Here is a 26,884-nt window from a genome sequence, read left to right on the forward strand (position 1 = left end):
AATGTGATTAAGATGGGAAGACGATCCTGTACTGTCTAGGTGGGTTACATCAATCCTGTGAATCCTCAAATTCAGAGGCCCTGAGCTGGCGACAGAGAAGTGGACAGATGGAGGTGTGAAAGGATTGTACCAGCTACTTCTGGCTAGGAGGCAAAAGAAAGGGCCAGGAGCCAAGACTTGCAGCTGCCTTAAGAAACTGGGAATAGCAAGAAAATGCTCCTCTGTTCTACAGCCTCCTGGGGGAGCACAGCCATAATGCCTTCTTCTAGCCTAGTGAGAAGTGTGTCAGACTTCTGATGTACACAACTGTCACAACCAGCAGCATTGGAACATCTGTATCTTAGCACTCAGAAGGCTGAGGCAGGTTGATCTCTGAGAGAATTTGAGGCCAACCTGAGCTAGATGAGAGTATCAGGCCAGCCTGAGCTACACTGCTTCAAAACTCTAGGAAATGACAGGGGTTGGAGAGGTAGCTCAGTAGTTCAGAGCACCAGCTGTTCTTCCAGGACTCAGGTTCAATTCCCAGAACCCACATGTTGACTAACAACTGTCTGTAATTCCTGTTCTATGGAATCCAATGCTCTCTTCTGGAAGCAGTGGGCACTGCACACACATAGTGCAGACATACTAGTAAGCAAAACACCCACACACAAAAATAAAATTAATACTTTTTAAAGCCAGGCAGTGGTGGCACATGCCTTTAAGCCAAGCACTCTATAGAGGCAGGGGCAGGCAGATCTCTGAGTTCAAGGCCAGACTCCTCTACAGAGTGAGTTCCAAGACAGCCAGGACCACAAAAAAAAAAATTTTTTTTTAAAGTACAATTTGTGTATGTTTATTTTTCATTTATTTATTATGTGTGTATGTACATGTATAGGCACTTCTAAATAGTCCCCTCCTCTAATTCAGCCCATGTGGGCAGAGTTTCTCTGTGACCTGGCAGTTGCTCCCAAATAACCACAATGAGACTTATTATTAGTTAGAAATGCTCAGCCAATAGCTCAGGCTTGTCTCCAGCCAGCTCTTACAACTTAAATTAACCATTTCTACTTGTCTATGTGCTGCCCTGAGGCTTGTTTACCTCATCTATGAACTTCCCACGTTGCTTCTTCCTTGTCTGGCTCGAAACTCTTTAGACTCCGCCCTTCTTCCCAGAATTCTCTCTGCCCTGAAAATCCTGCCTAGCTATGGGCCAATCAGCTTTTTACTAACAATGAGAGCAACACATTTTCACAGTGTACAGAAGGATTATTCCACAGCAAGCCCATCCCTGCTTGGAGACAAGTCTTTGAGATTTAGCTCATGCTGGCCTTGAACTATCCCAATTGCTAGAATTATTTACTCATTTTTTAAAAAACTATGTTTATGTACTTACTTTTTGGGAAGGACATGGGCCACAATGCATATGGAGGGGTCAGAGGACAACTTTCTCAAGTCAGTTCTCTCTGTTCACCATATGGGTACCAGTTCCTTGAACTTGGTAGCAAAGGTCTTTACCCACTGAGACATCTCTCTAGACATATATATTTATTTATCGTGTGTGTTTGTATATGTACATATGTGTGTACACGTGTCCCAGCACAGGTATGGAGAGGTCAGAAGACAACTCATGGGAGTTGATTTTCTCCTCATACCAAGTGGACTTACATGGTCAGGCTTGGCAGCTAGTCAGAATACATGTAAAAGCTAGGTATGGTGGGTGGCACATACCCACAGGCCCGACTAGAGGGAAGGGCAAAGACAGGCAGATTCCTAGATCTCATTGATCAGACACTCTAGTCTTCACCAGGGACCTCTAGGTTCAGTGAGACTGTTTCAAAAAAATCATGTGGAAAGCCAGGTTTGGTGGCACGTCTTTAATTCCGAGCATTTGGGAGGCACAGACAGGAAGATCTCTGTGAGTTTGAGGCCAGCCTAGTCTACATAACGAGTTCTAGGACAATTTGGACTTAATAGAGAGACTCTTTCTCAAAAAAACAAACAAAAAGAATGTGGAGGCTGGAGCTCAGAGGTTAAAAGCACTGGCTGCTCTTCCAGAGGACCTGAGTCCATGCTAGCACCCAAGTGTGATAGTGCTAGGTAGAATCGAAGCCATTTGGTTATGATTTCATTATTCCTTTCTATATATAAATTGACTAAATTTCAGATACATTAAATAACTCGTGTTATGATCTCATTAAGCATCACTATAAAAGAGAGAGGAGTGGAAAAGAGAAAAAAGAAATACATACCAACTAAATAGTATCTATTTTCTCTTTATTTCCTTCTTCCTTTCTGTGGTAAAGTACTTGCCTAGCCAAGATTCATCAACTTGATCTTAGTGTTTCCTAGAATTTACCTGACGTTGTGTGAGGGCCTCACATGAAGGATGTAGTGGTGATGGTTGGGAGGGTGGGTTTAATACTTGCTTCCATGGGTACTCTGCCCAGAGTTGATGCTCTACCTACGGAGAACACCCTCAGGACACTTGGTGAACAGCTTCTTCATGATCCTACAGATTCTCTTCTCCTGGCCCACTGTTGCTTTGTCTTCTGTCCTTGTGGTAGAAGTGGGTGTTCATATTACTGCAGACTATTCTGTAAGGTTGTATATGACTAAATAAAAAGGAAAAAAAAGTACTTGCCTAGCATATGCAGGGTCCTAGGTTCAATCACCACACACCTTTAATACCAGCACTTAGGAGGCTGAGGCAAGCAGATCTCTTGAGTTTCAGGCCAGCCTGGGCTACAGAGTGAGTTCCAGGACAGCCAGGGCTACAAAGAGAAACTTGTCTCAAAAAACAAAACAAAAAAATCAGTCACCACAAAAAATGATCTATCTATAGCTACATACTTCAATTCTGATGTTAACGGACTAGTATAGTAGGTAAGGCAACAGCCATAACTCACAACAGGACCGTTTTCCTTATCCTGGGCCTACCTCTAATATATATGTGTGTATATATATATATATATATATACACACACACACACACATATACCCCTGCACTCTTTATATTTTCCTTATCCTGGGCCTACCTCTAATATACATACATATCCCTGCGCTCTTTATATTTTCCTTATCCTGGGCCTACCTCTAATATATATATATATATATACATATACCCCTGCACTCTTTATATTTTCCTTTTACTGAGCAGCTAGCATATAATAAGCATTCTTCTCCATGGAAATGCCATTGTGTAAATAACACAGGGAAAGTGAGTGAGAGAAGTGTGGGAGCCCACAGAAGTTTCCTAGTGAGATCTGAGCTTGCTTTATAAGAGGATGACTGGACCACAGGCCTGCGTACCAGGTGTTTGGAGGGGTCTACGCTTGGCTGTATCTAGCAAGGGGAAGGAAGGTCTTTTGCCTTGCCCCTCAGCATTCTTTTGAATAAAGTTCTGGGCTGGTGGATATTGACCTAAGTCCTCTCGAAGCTATCCCATGTTTCTGTCTTTCTTCCCACCAGCTAGGTCTCTCTTTCTACCTAATATCTCTTATCCTTCTCTCCTCAAGAATATCCTGGGAAAAGTGGGGACAGTTCCCCCACCAAGAAGGAAACCCTACGTAAGTCAGTCAGGTTAGTCAGGTGCTATGAAGGCTCTAAAACACGGTGCTGGGACTGCTGCAAAGGAACTTTAGCTGTCAGAAAAAGTCTCTCCTCGGAAAGGCCTTCTTCACTGCTGTATTTATCTCCCAGTGTCTAGATATATAGCTGGCATATATCCTACACACTCTATTGGCCTGAATCTGTGAGAGAATTAAAGATGCTTTCCTACTTTTCTTCTCAGGTGATTACAACATGAATTGACTTCATTAAAGTAAGTATCGACAACTTTTTCTGTAGGGGACCAAACAATAGATATTTTAGGTTTTGTATACCATATGGTCTCTGTATGAATCATTCAATTCTGCTGTTGAATCACTAAACAGACAGACAATACATAAATGAATGAGTGTGGCTGTGCTCCAATAAAACTTTATTTATAAGAACAGGTGGCAGTGCACTTGAGACTCATAGGGAAATGTAAAGGACTCAGAATAGATAAACAGTCTTGCAAAAGAACAAAGTGGAAGACTCACATGCCCTAATTTCCCAAGTTGCTACAAAATGGTACTGGTATAAGGACAGATGTTTTGATCAATGGTATATATAGGTTAACAGTTAACAAAACTTTTTACACTTACGGGGACTTCATTTCTGGTAAGAGTGCCAAGACAACTCAACTGTCTTTGCAACAAATGGTGCTGTGACAACTGGATGGCCACATGTGAAATAATTAAGTTTGGGCTGGGGATGCAGTTCAGTGGTACAACACCTGCTTAAGGTGTGCAAGTGCTAGGTTTAATCCCTGACACCCCCATGAACAACCAAAGAATACAGTGTCAGGCTGGAGAGATGCTTCCGTTTTATTAAGGCTGGGCTCACCATCAAAACCTTAAGAATGAAGTTGGATCCCACTTAGGGACCTTATTTTTGTGATCCCTACCACTCAATGGCTTTCCTTACTGAATACGTATACATATATCAAACATATACAACATACAGGATCAAAGACCTGCACCTACTCTCCAAAACAAGAAAACTCTTGGAAGAAAACAAACCTAAATTTTCACTGGAATCAGAAGTGAGAAGAGAGAAAACAGCAGGAGAGAAGCTCGGTGTGGAGAGAGGCCCCTCTGCCCAGCCTGTGACCGAGTTTGATCCCTGGGACCAATAGGGAGGAGAGAAATGACTCCCTCACATTGTCTTCTGACCACAGGTATGTGTGCCCTACACACCCACACACTGAAGAGAAACTAAACAGCTACCTAGGTGTGCCTGTGGGGCGTGTCTAGCTCCAGCCCTAGGAGGGTCTGAAATTCAAGGGTAGCTTTGGGGTATACTATGAAATCCTGTCTCAAGAAAACAACAGCACTGAATTCCCATGGATGTCTCGGGTACACCAAGAGATCTAAAAGGTTGTCTCTCACAAAAATGTTTGCATGAATGTTCACAGCAGCACAGACATATATAAATGTTTTTAAAGATTTGTTTATTATGTATACAGTGTTCTGTCGGCATGTATGCCTCCTGCATGACAGAAGAGGGCACCAGATCTCACTACAGATGGTTGTGAGCCACCATGTGGTTGCTGGGAACTGAACTCAGGACCTCTGGAAGAGCTGCTGGTGGTCTTAACCTCTGAGCCATCTCTCCAGCACCATATATAAAATTTTAAGGCCCACTTTGCCACTTCCATGCTACAGTTTACATAAAGGCTATGGAGCTTCTTTGACATACCAACTTGACTCAGTCTAATTTGAATTTATGCTCAAGTTGCACAAGAAACAAAATGGAAATAAAAGGCAATCGACACCAGGATTAGTGGGCCATACCTGTAATTCCAACACAAGATTAGAAGCACAAGGGTCAGAAGTTCAAGAACAGTCTTGGGTACATTGTAAGTAAATTCAAGGCTAATCTAGGCTACAAATAAATACTGTTTCAAAACCAGTAACAAGAGAAGGACAACCAAGGCAAACGGAGGAAGTGAGCTATAGATGGAATTGGCTCCAGCAGGTTCCTTATGGGTAGACTCAGCCAGGCAGAGGGAAAACAAGAGTCAGATTAAAGGCAGTCGCATCTGTGCTGAACACGTAAAAACATTTTTCCTCATCATTATCCTGAAACAATATAGTATAATAACTGTTGACACAGCATTTACACTGTATTAGGTATTAAAAGCAATCTAGAGATGTGAAGTATTTAGGAGTATGTTTGTAGGTTATATGCAAATGATACATTATTTTATACAAAAACCCTGAACATTTGAAGATACTTGTACCTGTGGAAAGTTCCAGAAAAATCCCCCAAGTGTATCAAGGATGACTGTATAATACATGTAATTTAAGAATAGCTGGGAGGTGGTGATGGCGCATGCCTTTAATCCCAGCACTCAGGAGGCAGAGCCACTCGGATCTCTGTGAGTTCAAGGCCAGCCTGGGCTACAGAGCAAGATCCAGGACAGGCACCAAAACTACAGAGAAACCCTGCATCAAAAAAACAAAAAAAGAATAATATTTAAAAAATTAGAGGCTGGAGAGATGAGTTAGTAGTTAAGCACAGAGGACCCGAGTTCAGTTCCTGCACCCATAGGGTGGTTCACAACTGCCTGTAACTCCAAGTCTAGGGGGAATATGATGCCTCTGGCACCCAAGAGTACCTGCACACATGTGAACATAACCATCACCTAATTAAAAAAACAAACACCTATGTGGTGGCGCACACCTTTAACCCCAGCACTACACAGAGGATGGGAAACAGGCTGTGTGGGTCTACAATGCAAATTGGATCTCTTACCTGAAGCTCTGCTTCTAGGCCCAACCGCCGGATAAATGGATCTGTGACATGATACCGCCGTTCAAAGCTCAGGGCACCCCGTTCCTGGAGGACAAAAACAGAGTTGTAGTTTCTTTGATTCAATATTATTTAATATCTATCCTTTTTTAAAATTTGTTTTATGTGAATGGGTGTTTTGTGTCCATGTACATCTGTGCACCATGTGCATGCCTGGTGTCTGAAGGTCAAAAGAGGGTGTTGGATCCCCTGGAACTGGAAATGTAGATGGCTGTGAACCACCACACAAATGTTGGGAATCAAACCCAAGCCCTCTGAAAGAACAGTCAGTGCTTTAAACACACTGAGCCACCTTTCAGTCTCCAATATATCTAACTTCTCAATATTCAACCCTATGCAGGCACATTAAGAAACAGAAAAGATAACAAAGAACTGCAAAAGAAAACAAACAGGGAATGTTTACATAGTTCAGATGGAAGGGCATATCTTTAGGATATACATTGTAAGGGCACACATATACATATACAAAAATGACCTACTTGATACTGAGCCTCTAAAAAATAGTTCCTTGTCTTTAAGGGCCACCCACTCCAATAAAATCCCCCAAAGACCTCATAAAAACAAGCCTAAAAGGATTCAATGATACAAGGTAAAATAGACAAACACACAGACTAATGTACACCAAGCACCTGGTTCCTATCAGGGCATCCATTACACTCAGTTCATCCACATGAAATTCTATATACCAAATGCTACATAATTCTATTTTTGAAAACAGGGTCTCACTATGAAGCCCTAGTTGGAACTTGTTAGGTAGCTGAAGCTAGCCTTGAACTCACTGAGATGCACGTGCTCTGAGGGCTGAGATTAAAGGTATGCACCACCACATCCCACTGGCTGCTATGCAATTTAATTTCTTTAGTTTGAAAGAGTTCTAGCATTTAACTTTTCAAAGACACTATCACTCAACAGAAACAGTAGAGCAGAGGCAAACAAAATGACAAGTCGTCTGGCGGTCCCACTCTCAGGGCAATGGACCAGGAGCCGCTGGCTCCAGCTTGGGGTTCTGACCAGGGGCACGATGCCGTGCTTGAATCTCTTCTCAGCTTCCATGGCTCCGGAACCGTCTCCGCGGAGCTCTCTCTCGCTAACTAAAGCCAAGTGCCAGTCCGTCACTCATCTCTCAGGCATTGCCTGCCTTTTACATGCAAACTGCAGTGGACAGGCTACAGTGCAGGGCAGCCTCAAGGAGAGCTGCCTCTCGCTGTACTCAGACTGACTCCCTGAGGGTCTAGCAGGTCTGCAACTTAGCAGCTGGAGCAGAAAGGAGGCCGTGCCTCACACTCCTGTGTGCACCCCACACTGTTGGCTTCTCTATACTGACGGCTCACCGTCCTACATGAATCTTAGCAATGGAGGACAAACACGGAGACGGGAGCCTCCATGAATTACCTGAAAAAATTCGAGGAGACAGGACACCTTGATTCTATCCTCAGTCTGCTACTAGCAAGCTATGTGACTTTCACGAAGTCCGCCACTCTAGACCTGTCTTTGTTTGTTTTGTTTTGTTTTTCTTTTTTTTTTTGGGGGGGGGGTAATCTTTAAATGACTCCTTATAGTCATATATATATATATATATATATATATATATATATATATATATATATATAGCATTGGTTCTCAACCTGTGGGTCCCAACCCCTTTGGAGGTAGAATGATCCTTTCACAGAGGTTACCTAAGACCATGGGAAAACACAGATAATTAAATTACGATGCACAACAGTAGCAACATTACAGTTATGAAGCAGCAATGAAAATAATTGTATGGTTGGGGTCACCACAACATGAAGTGTGTTAAAGGGCAGCTACAGTATTAGGGAGGTTGAGAACCACTGGTGAAGGAGAAAAACGGGCCTAAGGCACCAGTTCACCGGTCTGGGCTGCTGCTCACCTTGATTTGCCTACGAATGAGGTCTCTAGTTATGTTGACTTTTGCCATCTTCTCTTAATGGTTCAGCAGAAGGAAGCTACAGAAGGATCTTCAAGACCCTTGCACATTCCAGCCAAGCCCTGGTCCACAAGACAAGCATTTAATTACCTGCAAGACAAACAAAAAGCACCATCAAGCCTTGGGAAATGGAGTAAGTAAGGCCCCTTCACAAGCCTGATGCCGCTCCTAACACAGCCCACTAGCCTGCCCTCTCAGTCAAGGATGCCACGGTGGGCTGAAGGAGGCCCGAGTGAGTAAAGATGGAGAGTGCAGTCACTCATGACCACAGGGAGCACTCAGCCACAAGCACCTGGGGAGTCATGATGCCTCACCAAGAATGGCTATGGACGCAGGACAGAAGATGGTGATATGTTCAAAGTCAACAGGGCACAAATGTTGTGTCCACTTGTCCCATGACACCTGCGGCAAAGTATCTGAACTATCACACTGTAGATCTGAGCCCCTCAGCTGGACTCTCCCACAACGATTCAGTACCATAGACAGTTTCCCAAAATCAAAGGCAGAGACCTGACACATGGAAACTCCTGGACTGGACGAGGAAGTTCCATGCTCCTTTCCATCCTTTGTAAAATCCTTTATAATAAACCAGTAAATAGCTCTATTACTATGTCTACTACTATTAGCAGTGGGCATATGCATATGGAGACAGAGATCTCTTTGTGGAACTGGTTCTCCTTTCTCCTTCCAGCTTTATTTGAGTTTAAGGGAGCCATTACAGGTAGGTGGCCAGGCTTCAGTGGCAGGAGCTTTACCTTTGAGCCAACTCACCAACTCCAGTTTTGTTTTGTTTTTTTTTTTAGTTTTTTGGGACAGGGTATCTCTGTGTAATGAATGGCCTCGGCTGTCCTGGAATTCAGATCTGTAGACTAGGCTGGCCTCGAACTGAGAGATCCATTTGCCTCTACCTCCTGAGTGCTGGGATTAAAAATGTGTGCTGCCACCACCATCCGGCCCCAATAATTATTTTTAATTTAAAAATATTTGCTCGGTGGCAGTGGCGCACGCCTGTAATCCCAGCACTCAGAAGGCAGAGGTAGGTGGGTCTCTGTGAGTTTGAGGCCAGCCAGGTCTACAGAGTGAGTTCCAGGATGCAGACAGAGAAACTCTGTCTCGAAAAACAAAAATGAAACAAAAAATTTAAATTTTATGTGTAGGAGTACTTTGCCTGCATGTATGTCTGTGCATTACGTGCATGCCTGTGAAGTCCAGAAGATGCCGGGTCCCTGGAGCTGCAGTTACAGTGGGTTGTGAGCTGCCATGTGGATGTACAGTATCAAACCCGGGTTCTCTGGAGGAGCTCTGAATCACTGAGCAATCTCTCCAGGCCTAGCTAGTAATTTTTTTTAAAATTAATTTTCCTATTTTAAATTCTGTGTGTGTGTGTGTGTGTGTGTGTGTGTGTGTGTGTGTGTGTGTTTCTGTGTAGGCATGTGAACCTGAGTGCAGGTACCAGCAGAGGCCAGAGTTACAGACAGTTGTTATCGATGAAGTGCTGGGGATCAAACCAGGGTCCCCTGCTCTTTACCCTGGAGCTATCTCCCCAGCCCCTAGACAAAAAAAAAAAAAAAAAAAAAAAAAAAAATCAGATTTATTAATTAATTTTTTTAAAACCTAAGGATTTTTTTTTTATTAATTATTTTTTCCCTGATCACAGTTTCCCTTCCCTCCCCCTACCCCTTTTTTTTTTCTTCAGAAAAGTGAAGGGCTCCCATGGACATCAGCCAGCCACGCATATCAAGTTGCAGAAGATTAGGCACCTCCTCTCCATTAAGGCTGGATGAGGCAACCCATGAGGAGGTTAGGCTCCCAGAGCAGGCAGCCAGTAGAGTCAGAGACAGCCCCTGCTCCCTCTGTTAGGAGTCCCTCAAGAAGACCAAGCTACACAGCTGTCACATATGTGCAGAGGGCCTTGGTCAGTCCCATGCAAGCTCTCTGGTTGGCAGTTCAATCTCTGTGAGCCCCTGTGAGTACAGGTCAGTTGATTCTGTAGGTTTTCTTGTGGTGTCCTTGGCACAGTAAATTTTTTTTTTCTTTTTGAGCTGAGGATCGAACCCAGGACCTTGTGCTTGCTAGGCAAGCGCTCTACCACTGAGCTAAATCCCCAACCCTGATTTATTTATTTATTTATTTTTTAAGAATGGTAAGTAAATGTGTGATGACCATGCCCAAGATTCAACTGAATACAGAAATTCTTCAGGGCTGGAGAAATGGCTCAGTGGTTAAGAGCACTGACTGCTCTTACAGAGGACCCAGGTTCAAATCCCAACACCCACATGGGAGCTCACAACTGCCTGTAACTCCAAGATCTGACACCCTCATACAGACATACATGCAAGCAAAATACCAATGTACATAAAATAAGAATAAATAAATTTCAAAAAGAAAAATACCTCTTCAGTATCTGGACAGTTTAGCCCTGGCCCTATCCCTCTGAAAGCTGTTCCCATACCATCTAGTTCTGTTTAAGAGAGCGAGTAATGCCTTTCTTTCTTTTTCTTTTTTTTTTTTTCTCAAGACAGGGTTTCTCTGTGCCTTTCCTGGAACTCACTTGGTAGCCCAGGCTGGCCTCAAACTCACAGAGATCCGCCTGCCTCTGCCTCCCAGTGCTGGGATTAAAAGCCTGCACCACTACCACCTGCGGCCATTCTTTAACATACAGCAAAAGGAAAGAATACAAATGCAAGAAGAAAACTGAAGTTTATTCATCACAGATTTTGTAGCAGGGAAAAAACCCCACACAAATTCTCAGTATTGGCAGTCTGTAAGCCATATGACATCACAGAGAGATCAGAAATGATAATCACAGGTCATCGAAATGGCTCAATGTGTAAAGGTACTTCCCGCCAAGACTGACCACCTTAATTAACTCCCTGAGAACCACATGATAGAAAGAGAAATGATTCCAGCCAGTACACGTGCAACCACACACATGCACTCTACACATAACAATAACCATGAAGGAGAAATACCTATGCCATGTGCAGCCCTTAAACAAACACTATACCTCAGCTCTTCATCAAAAATGAAATACAGCTACTTTGGAGGTTATGACTTTTTTCACTCTACTTTCCAAATGTTCTCAACCTCTGGGACCGGACCTCCTTTGGGGGTTGCATATCAGATATCCTACATATCAGATATTTGCATTACATTCATAACAGTAGCAAAATTACAGTTATGAAGTAGCAACCAAACAATTTGACGGTCAGGGGTCACCACACCATGAGGAACTGTATTGAAGGGTCACAGCATTAGGAAGGTTGAGAACCAGTGCTCTAGAGGGAGGATGAAGGAAAGGAAGGGGGGAAAGGGGAGGAAGGCACGCGGATGTTAGCCGGAGACCGGTATTAAGTAGCTTCCTCTTATGCTTTACCTCTCTTTTTTTGAAGAGAGGGTCTCTCACTACGTGGGCAGGACAGACTAGCTGCCGAGAGAACTCCAGTGACTCTCCCATCTCTACCTCCCCAGTGCCAGGACTACTAGTGGGTACTACCAAGCCTGGGTTTCTGGTGACATGAACCCTCTGCTTTCATGGGCCAGCACTTAACAACCAAACCATGCCTCAACTCATCAAGGCACATTTAGTTTTAATAGGGGCGGGGTTAAACCCCCAAAAGTTGTTTATGGTTTGTAGTGGCCTTTTGGGGGTGGTTTCAAGACATGGTTTGACTATGTAGCCCTGGCTGCCCTGGAACTATGTAGATCAGTCTGGCCTCAAATCCATAGGAATCTGTCTGTCTCTGCCTCTGAAGGTGTGCACTACCATGCCCAGCTTTAATACCTTTTCAGTAATCTGCCAGAGTTGGGGGGCTGGGGAGGGGACTTCTGAGGAGAGATTACTGAGGCAACAAAGCAAGAAAGGTTCCAGCAGTAGCTTAGGAGGAGCCAGATTGATGATGTAGACCTGGAATTCCAGCTAATTGGAAGGCTGCTGTAAGACTCAGGTCCAGTACTCGGTAGCAGAGGCAGGCAGAGGCCAGCCTGGTCTACAGAGTGAGCTCCAGGACAGCAAGGGCTATTCAGAGAAACCTCATATTGAAAAGGACTCCGAGGTCAACACCTGTCCAAAGCCACAGAGTGAGTTCAAGGCCAATCTAAGTAACTTAGTGAAACCCTATTTCAAAAAAGAATAATAGGTAGGTGGTAGAGCATGCCCAAGGCCCGGGCTTCAACCACAGCATGGCAAAAAGCTATTAAGTACATTATTGTCATTTTGTTTGTATGTTTGTTTTTCCAAGAGAGGGTTCCTCTGTGTAGCTCTGGCTGTCCCAGAACTTGCTCTATAGCCCAGGCTGGCCTCGAACTCAGAGATCCACCTGTCTCTGCTTCCTGAGTCTGGACTGGAGGCGTGCACCTCTACCACCCAGCTTCCGTTGTCATTTTAAACAGAAGCCAACAGATTCATAGTCATGTAACAGTTTTCCAGTGTCACTTGGCCAATAAACTGGAGCTAGTATAGGAAGGAACTCAAGCCCAAGCCTGTATGACTCAAAGCCCATGTTCTTAATCACAATGGCACATTCTTTTCCAGAGTAATGGCCACCACCAAAGACCCAACCAAATCACAACAAGGTATTCATTAGTTTCCTCTGCAGCATTAACCAGTGTTTACCATGAAGATAAAAGATACAGCGCTTATAATCGAGCTCAGGACTAGGACAAATGGTTTTAGTTAAGACTCATGTGTGGCTTCAAAATACAGAAAGAAACAAAGCGGAGAAAGGACATCAGACATGCAGGAAGCCAGTCAATCAGGAGGTAAGATAAAAATACGGATTTAAACCTGTTAAATTTGATATAACCGATACCTACTTAGCATTTTAATGAACATTTCTGCTCCATCATGAGAAGAAATGGTAACATACTGGAAAACTGTCCTGGAATTCAGCCTGGCTTTTCTCAAGGAAACAAAGACTCAGTGCCTTTCCACAAAGTTCTGTAGGCGTATCTAACTAGATGAAAGATTTACAGAGGAAGAAATGCCTTTGAATCTACCAAGGGGTACAACTAGTTTCATATTTCCATCCAAAGTCTGTCTACCATAAGGAATTAGATCAACGAATCAAACTTACTTACTTCACAATGAGAAGATGACGTCATAGCCAACTTCTACCTGCTGCTTCAATGAGCATTCTTGACAGTCAGCAGGTCGGATACAGAAGCTTGGGAATGGGGGTGAGACTGACATACTGCAGCGACATACATGACCGTAGAGATGACACCAACGGGAGTTCTAGCTCAGAAGCAATATGCAAATCATGCAATGGCCAAGTTAATAATTTCAAGAATTTTAATGAGCTGGACTTGGAAAGATGAACTGAGTCTTACTTACACTAATTTATTCGTATTTCTTAGAAGAAAGCCCAGAAGACAGGACATTAACCATGGGGAAGAACATGACTATGTGGAGCCACTAGAAAAGGAGAACATGTCCTCCTCCTCCTCACTCTGAGGCGGGATGCTGAGTGCCACACCCCAACTTTCACACTGGAGCTGGAAGAGCATTGAGAAGTAATCTATTTATAGAAAATGCAAGCTCAGGAAAGACTTTCTCTAGCTGGAGGACAAAGGTTTTCAGGGTATGATCTGTAGTTAGGATGCTATAGGCCAGCCCCAACAGACATTCATGAGGAGGGAAAGTGAACCGTCTAACCCAGGCCCGCACAGAGGAGAACACTACTTAGTGTTCTAACAGAAATGCGAGCTGTAGCCAGGCGGTGGTGGCGCACGCATTTAATCCCAGCACTCGGGAGGCAGAGCCAGGCGGATATTTGTGAGTTCGAGGCCAGCCTGGGCTACCAAGTGAGTTCCAGGAAAGGCACCAAAGCTACACAGAGAAACCCTGTCTCGGGGAAAAAAAAAGAAAGAAATGCGAGCTGAGCTGCTGTGCCCAGAGACGGACGCCGTCGCACCTCTCTGAAGGTGTTCTCCCATGGGCCTAAAATCACTAGCATGGCACCTTTAACCCATCCTACCTGCAAGTTTTTCTAGGAAACTTTCTTCCTCCCGAGGATAGCACTAACAAGAAACTAATATTCAGGACCAGCACAGCCAGATGGCTCAGCAGGTAAAAGCAGTTGCCAAGCAAACTTAAATTCGATTCCTAGAACCCACGTGTAACATGGAAGGGGAAATCCAACTTCAGGAAGCTGTTCTCTGACCTCCATACACACTGTGGCATGTAAACACCCACATATATAATATACATACTAAATACTAGATAAAAGAAAAGAATTAACAGCTGGCTTTAGAGGGGGAAAATCTACTGATAATGCAAAGGGTACCAATGTAAGAAGCAAGGCTGGCGAGCCTTAGAATAAAGAAAAGCCACAGAAATTACCCATATGGAACCAGGGCTAAGAATTCCAGGACAGGCTCTAAAGTTACAGAGAAACCCTGTCTCGAAAACCCAAAAAACAAACAAGCAAAAAAAAAGAAAAAGAAAAATTAAAAAAAAACTTTCTAGCTATAGCAATTTTCAAAATGTGGAATATGATTAATGAAACAGGAAAACCAGTATCTATCCACAGTTAAAACAATCAGGTCTAAGACATACATGGCCACAGTAGTCTTGGAGGGTGGGCACAAGCCACTACAGTGGGTCTAGAAAGCTAGCACAGCAGGAAGCGTGGGGGCTGCTCTTGCAGAGGACCTGACTTAGTTCCCAGCACCTACACTGGGGTGCCTCACACCCACCTACAACTCCAGTCCTAGGAGAATCAAGGAGCATCTACACTCCTCACACGTCCACAGGCACATACATATAATTAAAACATTTTTAAAAAACCAAAAAACTAAAGCCAGGCAGTGGTGGCACACGCCTTTAATCCTAGCACTAGGGAGGCAGAGGCAGGTAGATCTCTGAGTTTGAGGCCAGCCTGGTCTACAGAGCAAGTTCCAGGACAGCCAAGGCTACAGAGAAATTCTGTCTTCAAAAAACAAACTAATAAACAAAAAAATAGTTGAACTATAAATCTTCTGTCAATACATTTCTGGCGTGTGAATATCTCAATTAAAAAAAAAAAAAGGCTGTTGCCGGGCGGTGGTGGCACACGCCTGTAATCCCACCACTCGGGAGGCAGAGCCAGGTGGATCTCTGTGAGTTCGAGGCCAGCCTGGTCTACAGAGCTAGTCCAGGACAGGCTCCAAAGCTACAGAGAAACCCTGTTTCGAAAAAAAACAAACAAAAGAAAAACCAAAATAAAACAAAAGGCTGTCAAACGCTCTTCCTTTCTGTTTCAAAATCACAACCCAAAAAGAAAAGCTGGTTCTTAACTTTCCCTGTCTCCTCCCTTGAACTGTGGTTGTACTGCTTCTCTTCCTTCAAAGCCAACTCCTGACTGATTCACCTGTAATATTCCCAAGTCTGACTGAACTTAGAAGCTGCCAGGAACTACTCAATAAATAGCGTGGCTAACTATGTACACAACGCATCATGCCCATCAAAGTACCTTTGTTCATGCTTTTCATTTGCTTCACAACAATCCCATGAGGAGGCTATAAAGCTATGATCATCCCACTCGAGAAGACGGAAGCACACTCTATGTGCTGAGGAAGACCACTGGTCTAGAGTCCTACGCCCGGCCCAGCCTCAGCCTTAACTGAGAAGACCTGAAGACACTGCACTCTACCAGACTCGTCCTCCATCTTTTTGTTTGTTTGTTTGTTTGTTTTTCGAGACAGGGTTTCTCTGTGTAGCTTTGCGCCTTTCCTGGAAATCGCTTGGTAGACCAGGCTGGCCTCCAATCTTCCTCCATCTTTAAATGAGAAGTAAAGCTGGGAGTGGTGGTGCACAGCTGTAAAACCAAGGCAGAGACCAGGCCAGCCTCAGTAATGGTGAGTTGGAAGCTAGCCTGGGCTACATGAGATTTATCCTAGTTTTCTATTGCTATGACAGAACACCATGACCAAGACAACTTATAAAAGAAAGCATGTGATTTGGTGATCATGGTTCCACAGGGCTAGAGTCCATGATCACCATCACAGCAGCAGGCAGGCAGGCAGGCAGGCAGGCAGGCACAGTGCCAGAGCAGTAGCGAAGAGTTTACATCTTGATCCACAGGTACAAGGCTGAGAGCACTAACTAGAAATGGCATGGGCTTAATTAATGCCCACCCCCAGTGACACACTTCCTCTAACAAGACCTCCTGATCCTTCCCAAACAATTCCAACTGGGACCAAGTATTCAAATATATGAGTCTATTGGGGGTCATTCCCATTTAAACCATCACAAGAGCCTCTCTAAAGAAAAAAAGAAAAGAAATAAAGAAAAAGGGGGTGGCAGGCAGGATGGTCAATGAGTTAAAGGCACTTGCCACCTTGTATGACAACCTGAGTTCATTCCTGGTACCCACGAGGTGAAAGGACAGGACTAACTTCCACAGCTGTGCACACACACATGTGTGCACACACACAAAATAAATAAGAGGCAGACTCGGAGACGAGCTCCCGACCACTGCCAACAACTGTAGATTCCAGCCCTCCAGACACGCCCTCCTCCACAATATGGAGGTACCTCCAACCCAAGAGACTACTGACCCCTTTCAACATTGTGAATTGTGCAAGACATATATGCAAGTCTTCTTTCCTTCTGCTTGCCGTGGAGTCCCTACTGGAGCAACCCCACAGAGGGAACGTGTACGGCATTTCTTTCTTTTTTTTCTTTTTAAAGATTTATGTATTTATTCTGTATAGAGTGTTCTGCCTGCATGTATCCCTGCAGGCCAGAAGAGGGCACCAGCTCTCATTATGGATGGTTGTGAGCCACCATGTGGCTGCTGGGAATTGAACTCAGGACCTCTGGAAGAGCAGCCAGTGCCCTTAACTGCTGAGCCATCTCTCCAGCCCCTGTATGGCATTTCTAAGACTCTGAAGGCTAACCAGAGATGGGAGAGTACACGTGTAAAGGTTCTGAAACTGAGCTGCTAAATGATAATCACTCAGCATTCGAAAAAGCTTACAAGTGTTATCTCAGACCTCTCATAGCAATCCCAAGACAGGTGTTATTATTATTATTATTATTTTTTTTTTTTTTTTTTTTTTTTGGTTTTTTGAGACAAGGTTTCTCTGTAGCTTTGGAGGCTGTCCTGGAACTCACTCTGTAGACCAGGCTGGCCTCGAACTCACAGAGATCCACCTGCCTCTGCCTCCCGAGTGCTGGGATTACAGGCATGCACCACCACCGCCCAGCTGACAGGTGTTATTCTTATCCCAGATGCAGAATCTGAAGCACAGGAAAGTTAATTTTCCACAGTCACTAAGTTATTAAATGGGAATCAACCCCAGCTTCACACCAGCCCCAGGCCATAAAACAACTATTTCTATGATCTTTAATCAGACCATATCCAAACAGGTACCTAAAATGAATTTCAACTCTTACCATTCTTTAGAGCTAGCCAAGGAGGTAAAATTACCTTGGCTGGGGTGTAGCTTACCAATAAAGAACCTGTTTAGAACATGTAGAACCCTGGTTCAATCCCCGGTACCAACATTTCCAAAAAAAAAAAAAAATTATTTTGGCTTTGCTAGTCTTAAACACAAATTTAGCCAGGTAGTGGCGGTATGTGCCTTTAATCCCAGCACTTGGTAGGCAGAGGCAGGTGGATCTCTGAATTCAAGGCCAGCCTGGTCTTCAAAGTGAGTTCCAGCACAGTTAGGGCTACACGGAGAAACCCTGTCTCAAAAAAGCCAAAAGAACAAACAGACAAAGAAACAAACAAACAAAAACCACGTAAATTTTTAAAGAGCACTACTTCAGGCCTGATGTATCAACACATGCTTGTTCTCCAGCACTCAGAAGGACAGAGGCAGGAGGATCATTAGTTTGCAGCTATCCTGGGCTACCCAGTGAAATGCTGCCTCCAAAAAGAAAAGGCTGGCACAGAGGTACAGGCCCACAGCGCCAACATTTAAGAAGTGGAGGCAGTAAGATTGTAGTTTTGAGGGCTCATTAGGTTATAGAGAAGGACCTGTCTCAAAAGGGTGAGGATCAGAAAGCATGCCACCTTAGAGTCATGGGTAATTAATACAAGGACAGTTTTGTAGAAAAGGCTTGTAGACTAGTCCTATCAGCAAAGAGCATCTCTGGAAACATCTGAGTCTCCTGGCTCACAGAATCCCATGGGAGGCTGATAGTAGCTTTTTCTGTAGAGGTCAATCCAAAGAAATGCCTGTCTGGGAAGCATTTAGCAAAAACTCACCTTGACATTTCCTCTGCCTGAATGGGCCTTTTCCCCAAGTTTTCAGAACTTCGCTTTTCATTAGCCGGTCTGCCTTCTGTTGGGCCATATCAATGTATCATAAGGCAGTAGAAGAGAGCAAAGAGGAAAAAGGAAGCATGTTGACAATGATGTCCTCTCAAGGTTTATGAGCATTTGGTCTTGAATTTGGTCTTGGATCTGCCTTTCCGAATTCTGCCGCAGCTCCTACCTCCTGCAGGAAGTCAGTCAAGTTCCACCCTCTGACTCCAGTCTCCAGAAAGGCCAAAGGAAAGTAAGGTGATGGCCTTGGAAATACTCCCTTTACAGCTGTGCTACATCCAGATGTGTGACTCAAGAAGGAACCAGGTAAGCCACCAGCACCCATGCATGAAGGCTTGGACTGATGAAGCTTCCTAAATAGGCAGGCTCCCGTACTGAAAAAGATTCCCTAAAGGTTCACGAACAAGCAGTTTTATTCTGCTTGAAAATAGAACGTAGGGTTGTAAATAAAAGTAAAGTTTACAGGTTCTGGTCCTAACAGTGCTTAAGAGTCACTGGGTAACTCCCTGGCCAAGGTCCTAGTCTGCTCCCTACCCCCACTCCAAGAAGATGGGGCTAATCCCTCCCTTGGTGGCTACAGGGAGGATTAGGGGTCATTATTCTTGGCATCCAGCTCTGGCACAGCTCCAGCAGTTGTGAGCCTGTTTACCCTAAAAGAAGGTATTTAATATAAGAACCCAAACAGTGACCCTTGACCCTCACTCTTAAGAATGTCTGGAAATTCTCTATTCTTCTTCTCCCTCCTTTAACAGTACCAGGGCCTGGCCAGGGCCTACTTCAGGTGCTCTACACCGGGCTACGTCCCCAGCCCTTTTTCAGTGTTTTATTTTGAAAGCACCAGGTTGCCCAGGCTGGTTTTGAACTCCCTCTAAAACCCAAGCAGGCCTTAAAATTTCAGTCCTCCCAGGTCAGCCTCTCAAGCAGCAGGGACAAGAGGCTTGTACCACCAGCCTTGGCTGACACCTTCCTTGAAACCAGCCCCTCTTACCTCTGACCTGCTGGTTGCATCCTTCCCTTACTCGGGTTTCAAGGTTTCAGGTCTCGCTCACTAATGTCATGAAGCTTCGAGTCTGAAGCTCTCACTAAGACTACAAAGAATTAGCCCAGGGCTTTCAGGGTTCCTCCATAGCGGCCTGCATTCACCCTGAGGAAGCCAATACAGCTGCACTCCTTTAAGCATAGCCTGGCTCCTGAGGCAAACCAGGGAGGTCAGTGAAAAGCATGTGCTGTCTTTTGGTCCTTATCAACACTTTCCCAAAGCAAGCACCTCCTCAGCTCTTTTCAGAGGCCAGGAAATGCATCTGTAGCTCAGAGAGGATTGTGTCACATAACTAAGAGGAGGCAAACGTGGGTTCAGATAACAGCGCCAGCACTCGGGCTGAGTAACCTCTGGCATATATCCTGACTTTGTTGAACCTGTTTCTTCAGGTAGGAATAATGATCCTGTCTACCTTTCGGGGGAAGGGTTCTGATAGGATTAAGTGAGGTATTTGAGAAAAAGTGTCTAGTAAGTGTCCAGTATAAAACAGAAAATCAATACATGTCAGCTTTTTACAGATCAAAATGTAAGCAGTTAGATAGTTTCGCAGGATACAGTTTAAAATACCAAAAGCCTGCTTAGTCCAATTACTTAAGCTTGAACCCTCTATCACATACTTGGAGTGGTGGCTCTTGCCTTTAATCCCAGTTTAGGGAAGTAGAGGCAGGTGAGTACTTAGAGGCTAAAATAAAAGATCCTGAGTTGATGGCCAGCCAGGGTTACATGGTGAAAGCCACCTTTGAGCCCATCTTAAAAACCAAAACGAAAGTGGTAATGCTCCTGCTTACAGGGCAGTGTGTTTATGTTTTAGAAAGCTAAATTTTCTACCAAGCATGGAAATACATGCCTGTACTTCCAGGACCATGAGGCAGAGTCAGGGCTTGCCCATGAGTTCAAGGCCAGCCTAATCTATCTAGTCAGGCCAGCTGTCTCAGAGAAGGGTGGGTGGGGCCTGGAGGCACCCTTGAGTTGGTACAGCATTTGCCTATCCTGAAGAAGGCCATGGGTTTGATCCCTGGCACCAAATAGAACTATGGTGACATTTGTCTATAAGACCAGCATTCAAGAGGTAGAGGTAAGAGGATCAGAAGTTCAAGGTCCGCCTGGGGTATAGGAGACTGTGTCCATCTCCTCACCCTCGCCCTCCTGGCAAAAAAAAAAGCCCAATTTTCTCCAATCAAACTGAAGCCAACTCCCCAAGTTCTGTCCTTTAATCCTCAAGCTACCTTGTAGAGTGCTGAGGACGTCCAGCCCCTCTCCCGGTAACAGTCTGAAGACAAGCACCATGTTCCCATTCTCTCAGCCTTTCTCTTCGACTCTCCCCACACCAGGACCACGGAGCACACAGGCACTCCAGGCTCGCCTCTCAACTAGCTGCATGAATTAAACAAGTCTTTCTTTGTTTTGGATTTTGTTTGTTTGTTTGTTTGTTTGTTTTGAGATAGGGTTTCGCTGTGTAGCCCTGACTATCCTGGACCACATTCTATATAACCTTGAACTCAGATCTCTGTCTCGAGGGCTGGGCTCAAAGGCAGGCACCACCACTCGACTTAAACCAAGTTTTGTTAAGTCTCCAAATCAGTGACTTCATGTGTATAATAAGGCAAAATAATTCTCCCCTCAGGAGACAGCCCTGAGGGTTAAAAAGATAAAAAAAGAATATTAATTAGCTGCTGGTGGTGGTGGTACACACTTTTAATCCCAGCACTCAGAGGGCAGAGGCAGGTTCGAGGCCAACCTGGTCTAAAAAAGAATATTAACTAGAACCAAGTCAACCGATATATGTCAGTCATTTTTAAAGATATAACCAGTTAGTGTGTATCTGTCAAAGTAGGCTAATCAGAATTACACGTAACACCAAGGTTCTGGTCTCTGGTGGTGACTGTAAGGACCTGCGTTTCTTAAAACACGTCAGCTAAGAAAGCACAGTTCACCAGTTCACCAGGGTCTCGCCATCTATACAGCAGACCAAAGATGTACCGGAGACTCTGTAGAGGGAAGAAGGAAAGAAGAAACAGGGTAAGACATTAAGTCACTGGCCCAAAAAAAGGCCAAGTATCACCACATTACATGTTGTCCAGAGCTGTCTTTGAGATTCAGAACTGTACACGTAGTACATGCTTTCTATTCTAAAAAAGAAATAAATAGTGGTTAAGAGCACTGACTGCTCTCCCAGAGGACCTGGGTTCAATTCCCAGCACCCACATGGAAGCTCATAACTGTCTGTAACTCCAGTTCTAGGGGATCTGGCACCCTCACATATGTAAGCAAAACACCAAAGCACATAAAATAAAAATAAAAAAATTATTTTAAAAGAGAAAAATAAACGCCAGGCAGTGGTGGTGCATGCCTTTAATCCCAGCACTTGGGAGGCAGAGCTAGGCAGATCTCTCTGAGTTTGAGGCCAGCCTGGGCTACAGAGTGAGTTCTAGGACAGGCTCCAAAGCTACACAGAGAAACCATGTCTTGAAAAACTAAATAAATAAATAAATAAATAAATAAATAGATAAATAAGCAAGCAAATAAATAAATAAGCAAGCAAATAAATAAATTAATTAATTAAATGGGTCACTGCTGGGAGTGGTAGTGTGTGCCTATAATTCTGGCACTGTAGAGACTAAGGCAGGAAGCTCGCCATGAGTTCTAGGGTACCTGAGCTACACAGTGAGTTCTAGCACAGCATGGGCTCTGTGAGGCTCTGTCTTGAAAAATGTCTCTTCAGTTATGTCCTTTTGGTCCTGAAGCCCAGGGTATGAAAACACCATACAAAAGATGCTCAATGTGTCAATATGGAATTCTTTTCAACTGAACAATGGCCAGTTGCTTTGCTTCTTCCCATTAAGGGCTCACACTTAAGAATCTGACTCAAGTGTCTTGGAACTGCACTTGGAACTTCAAAACATATTTGAGAAGTTTTATTTTTCTTATTGTGTGAATATGTGAGTGTGAGCACCATGTGGAGGTCAGAGTGCCACTTCTGGAGATCTGGTGACTGAGCTCAAGGTTGTCAGGCTTGCTAGACAAGCACCCTCACCAGCTAAGCCACTTCACTGGTACAAATTTGGACTTTTGAACCATGTTGAGGTTTGGAGAATTCTTCAAGGTGGACTAGGACTAAATTTATTTTGCATTACAAAAGGGCCATGAGTCTGTGGGGGGCCAGGAGGTGGAATGTTATGAAAAGGAAAAAGCCCCTTCAAGTTCATGGGTCAAATGCTTTCTCCCCAGCCGGTGAGTGGCACTGTTTTGGAAGGTCATGAAACTTTAGTGGGTGGGGCGTAACTGAGGAAGAGGTCACTGGAGTCGGGCAGCTTGAATGCTACCCCATCCCACCTCCCACCTCTTGTTCTGCTTTCTGTCTGCCGTGAGGCCACCACGGAGCCAGCAGCCATGGACTGAACACCGGGGAACCAGAAGCCAGAATAAGGCTTTCCTGTTCAAAATGGGGAAATGCCACTTGTGACAGCTCCCAGACTGTCCAAATACTGTAAACACTGCCATCGTGACCAGAGTGTCACAGTCTCTCCTTCCTCCAGGGAAGGAATCCCACGCAGAAATAAAGGTGGTTGTTCAAGTATCCTGCAAATTAACCCAAATGTCGTTGTCCTACGGTCTGTACACCGACATGATGAGAAGAGGAAGGGGTCCAGAGCTACAGGCAGTTGTTGCCTGCAATGCACCAGTGAAATACAACTCGTGGGGCCTGATGAAGCAGGCCTGTGACTCCAGTGTTGCCTGGAAAGCGGAGGCTGGGACAACACAGGTTCAAAGCCTGCATGGACTATTAAATCCATCGTGGGCATGAGCCTATCTCAAACATTTCTCCAGGGCAGGCAATGTGGCTGAGTGAGCAAAGGTACCTGCTGTGTAAGCCTGACAGGCTGAGTTTAACCCCAGAACCCACAAGTGAAGCAGAGAATTGATCACCTGACTTCAAACATAGGACAGGACATGCAAGCAGTGGTGTGTGTACCTGCATACATGTGTGCAGCAAACATGCACGTGTGCACACTCAACACTCTCTCAGAGTAAAACTAAATTTTTTAAAAAGAAAAAAAAAAAAAGATTGGCGATACAGCCGTGTGGTAGAGAGGGCTTGCCTAGCATGCTCAAGGCCCTGGTTTTAATCCCCAGTGCTGCCAAAACCAAAGCAAACCAAATAGAAAGGAGGCAACTTTTTCTCAGAGAAGCCTACATCCATGCTCTGAGACATCTTTCCCCAAGCACCTCTTTCCTTCTCTTCATGCTCATGCTTAAAGTCTGTATTAAAAACATTCTTTAATAACACTAAAAGGGAAGAAACCCAACCCAGACACGATGCCTCACACTTGTAATCCCAGCACTTAGGAGGAGATAGGAGGACTTGCCTTGAGCAGGCAAGCCTGTGCTACACAGCAAGTGCCTGTCTCAAATGAAAGGAGAAAAATGAAATACAATGTTGGTTTTTATTTGTTTTTTTTCCCCAGACAGTGTTTCTCTGTGTAGTTTTGGTGCCTGTCCTGGAACTCACTCAGTAGTCCAGGCTGGCCTTGAACTCACAGAGATCAGCCTGCCTCTGTCTCCAGAGTTCTGGGATCAAAGGCATGCACCATCACCGCCTGGTTAATGAAATACAATTTAACAATGAAGAAATCAACTGTTAAGCCTCAGATTCAGTCCAGCTAGTTACTCTCTGGTCTATTTTAGAAGAGACGGTTCAGTGATTCAAAGCACTGGCTGCTCTTGCAGAGGACTGGGGTTCAATTCCCAGCACCCACATGACAGCTCCCAACCATCTATAACTCCAGTTCTGGACTCCATCACCCTCTTCTGGACTCCATGGGCACCACACACATATATACATACATGGAGGCAAAAGACTTGTATAGGTAAAGTAAAAATAAATCTTCAGGAAAATAAACTTGGGTATTATACTCAACAGTAAAAAGTCAATTCTTCAAAGATACAAAGACTTAGAAGAAAAAATAATCCAGAACTCAAACCAGATATAGTCCAAAGAGGTTCATTCAATTCACTGTATGAGTGCAGACTGGTCATTCACAATTTAAGTGGAGACCAGTGAGCACACCTTGTCCTTGTCCTTACCTCAGAAGATACGCCAGAATCATTTTCTTCTCAAAACTGGTTCAGGCTTTATTTCTTTATTTTATTTTTTTGTTTGTTTTTGAGACTAGGTCTATGTACCCCTGGCTGGCCTCAAACTCACAGAGATGTGGCAGGCTTTGTTTAGAAAGGAACACTTGTGGCACACTCAGAAGGCAGAGGCGGGTGGATCTCTGTGAGGCCAGCCTGGTCTACAGAGTGAGTTCCAGGACAGCCAGGGCTGTTATACATGGGCCAAGTGTAATGACATTATACCATTATAACCCCAATATTTGGGATGTGGGGGTAGGAAAATAGAGTTTAAACTAGCTAGCATGAACGACATGATGATTCCAAGGTCTGTTAGGGCTACATGAGACCTTGTTTTAAAACGCACACACAAAAAAGAACACTTTTCTGACACCTTATCCCAATCATCCACCCCATCCTTGGAAGGAATGGAAAAGTGGCAGTCACCATACCTGGCTATTAAACTCAAACTTGAGAACGAAACTCTCAAGTTGCTCCACCAATACATTACACCTCAAGCGATTTAAGAAAATCAGAGACCATCCTGAGAAATACATTCAGCTGCTAAGACAAGCCGTAACCCCTCATACCTGCTTTTTAGAAGTCGTGGTAATGCACCTGCAGTGGAGAGCAAATCAGAAGTCACCAAGTAACTCCATCCAACCACAGGACTTGGGGGGTGGGAGGAGGCTCCACTAAAGCTTTTCAGAAAGGGATCCTGCTGATTTGCAGTTTTTGTATCTCTACACTTCTACCCTTTGAAGTTGGTACTAACAGCCCACTCCCAAACAGAGACCTTTTGTACTGGACGCTACAGTCGATGATGCAAACACCTTGGCAAAGTTCAGTTTGGTGCCAGGATGAGCCACTAAAGGCATCTGCGGCTGCCAGAAGCCTGAACACACACACACACACACACACACACACACACACACACACACACACCACGAGGGAGAAGGAGGGAGAGGAAAAGGTGGAAACAGAGACAGAGAGCTAGAGGGAGAGGCAGAGATACGGAAAGAGCAGGTCAGATCATTGACCTCTCGAAACTTCCACCTGCCTCTTTCTTCCTGAGTGCCTTCGGCAGCAGATCAGATGTCAAAAACTCCGCAAAAAATAAATAATAAAAGTCCCGTGATAGGACGACTTCCACCTCTGCCCCGGTGGAGCCTCCGGGACCCCTACAGCCTTCTGTACCTCCCAGCCAGCTCTCTGCTAGCCTCCCACCCCCGGCCCACTCTGCCCTTCCTCGCCGCCGAGGCCTGCCCCCTTCTCGGGACACCCCGAAGTCCCGAGACGATCGAGCTCAGGCCCCTAGCACGGGAGCCGGCCCAGAGCGGGCGGCCCGGGTGCTGGAGCTGCTGGAGCCCGTCCCCGACTCGGAGCCCGCGGCGGGGATGGGGCAGCGGCGACCCGTACCTGGCAGGTCTCTTCCTGGGACCAGCAGCGGAGCAACTTCAGGAGCCCATGTCGGTCCGGGGGGCCCGGCCCCTCTCCCGGGAGCAGGGGCGCGGATCCCGGGAAGGGGGCTGGGGACCCGGCAGCTCTAGCCTCTTCCCATGCTCCCCGCCCGGCGCCTGGCCGGGGCCGGACAGCGCCTCCGCCCGCCCCTGCGCACCGCCTCACACCCGCGCTCACACACACTCACACTCCCTCGCGCGCTCTCACACACGCACTCCCCTCCCTCCTCCTCCTCTGTTTATCTCCTCCAGCTGTCTGGGGACCCAGGAGAAGCCACGCACTGCGCCTGCGCCACGCAGTCTCCGCGCCCGCCCCGCGCAACACAGTCGGCGGCTACGCTACGGCGATGGCGCCCGGCAGTTTCCTGAATAGTGAGCGCGGGGCCCCAGTCCTCCCTGCCCCCCCATCGCGCGCCCGGTCAACGTCTGCAGCCGGTGGCGCCCACTAACCTGCTAGCGGGGAAGCCCCCGCTCCGCCGGGGCCAATCGGCTTCACCGCTCGCGGGAACGGCGGCCTGTGGGCGGGCGGGAAAGCCAGACTCAGCCCTGGAGTATCATGGGAGTCGTAGTTTTTCGCCATCGCGGAGCTCCTGCAGCGTGAGCTTGCCCCGCCCGGTTACCATTAGTTACCTGGACGCACCTCCCATCCCATTGCAGGATAAAATGCTCTCTTCACACCTTT

The 26,884-nt window shown here is 45.4% G+C and overlaps 1 protein-coding gene across 3 annotated transcripts in view; it reads right to left on the reverse strand.

Moving 5' to 3' along the window:
* Window positions 1-26,549, reverse strand: part of Wdtc1 (WD and tetratricopeptide repeats 1) — a 51,521-nt gene extending 24,972 nt beyond the window's left edge. The window contains exons 1-4 of one of the 3 annotated variants that reach the window (XM_036178444.1): window positions 26,162-26,397; window positions 18,532-18,607; window positions 8,273-8,419; window positions 6,325-6,408 (exon numbers count right to left, since the gene is read on the reverse strand). In XM_036178444.1, coding sequence (XP_036034337.1) covers window positions 6,325-6,408; window positions 8,273-8,320 — 132 coding nt within the window. In that variant the 5' untranslated portion in view covers window positions 8,321-8,419; window positions 18,532-18,607; window positions 26,162-26,397. Of the gene's footprint in view, window positions 1-6,324; window positions 6,409-8,272; window positions 8,420-18,531; window positions 18,608-25,332; window positions 25,361-26,161 lie in introns of all 3 variants that reach the window. The other 2 variants (XM_036178445.1, XM_036178443.1) reach the window with 2 other exon arrangements.
* Window positions 26,550-26,884: the final 335 nt, after the last annotated feature.

The sequence above is a fragment of the Onychomys torridus genome, chromosome 2, assembly GCF_903995425.1.
Source record: "Onychomys torridus chromosome 2, mOncTor1.1, whole genome shotgun sequence".
Lineage (NCBI taxonomy): Eukaryota > Metazoa > Chordata > Mammalia > Rodentia > Cricetidae > Onychomys > Onychomys torridus.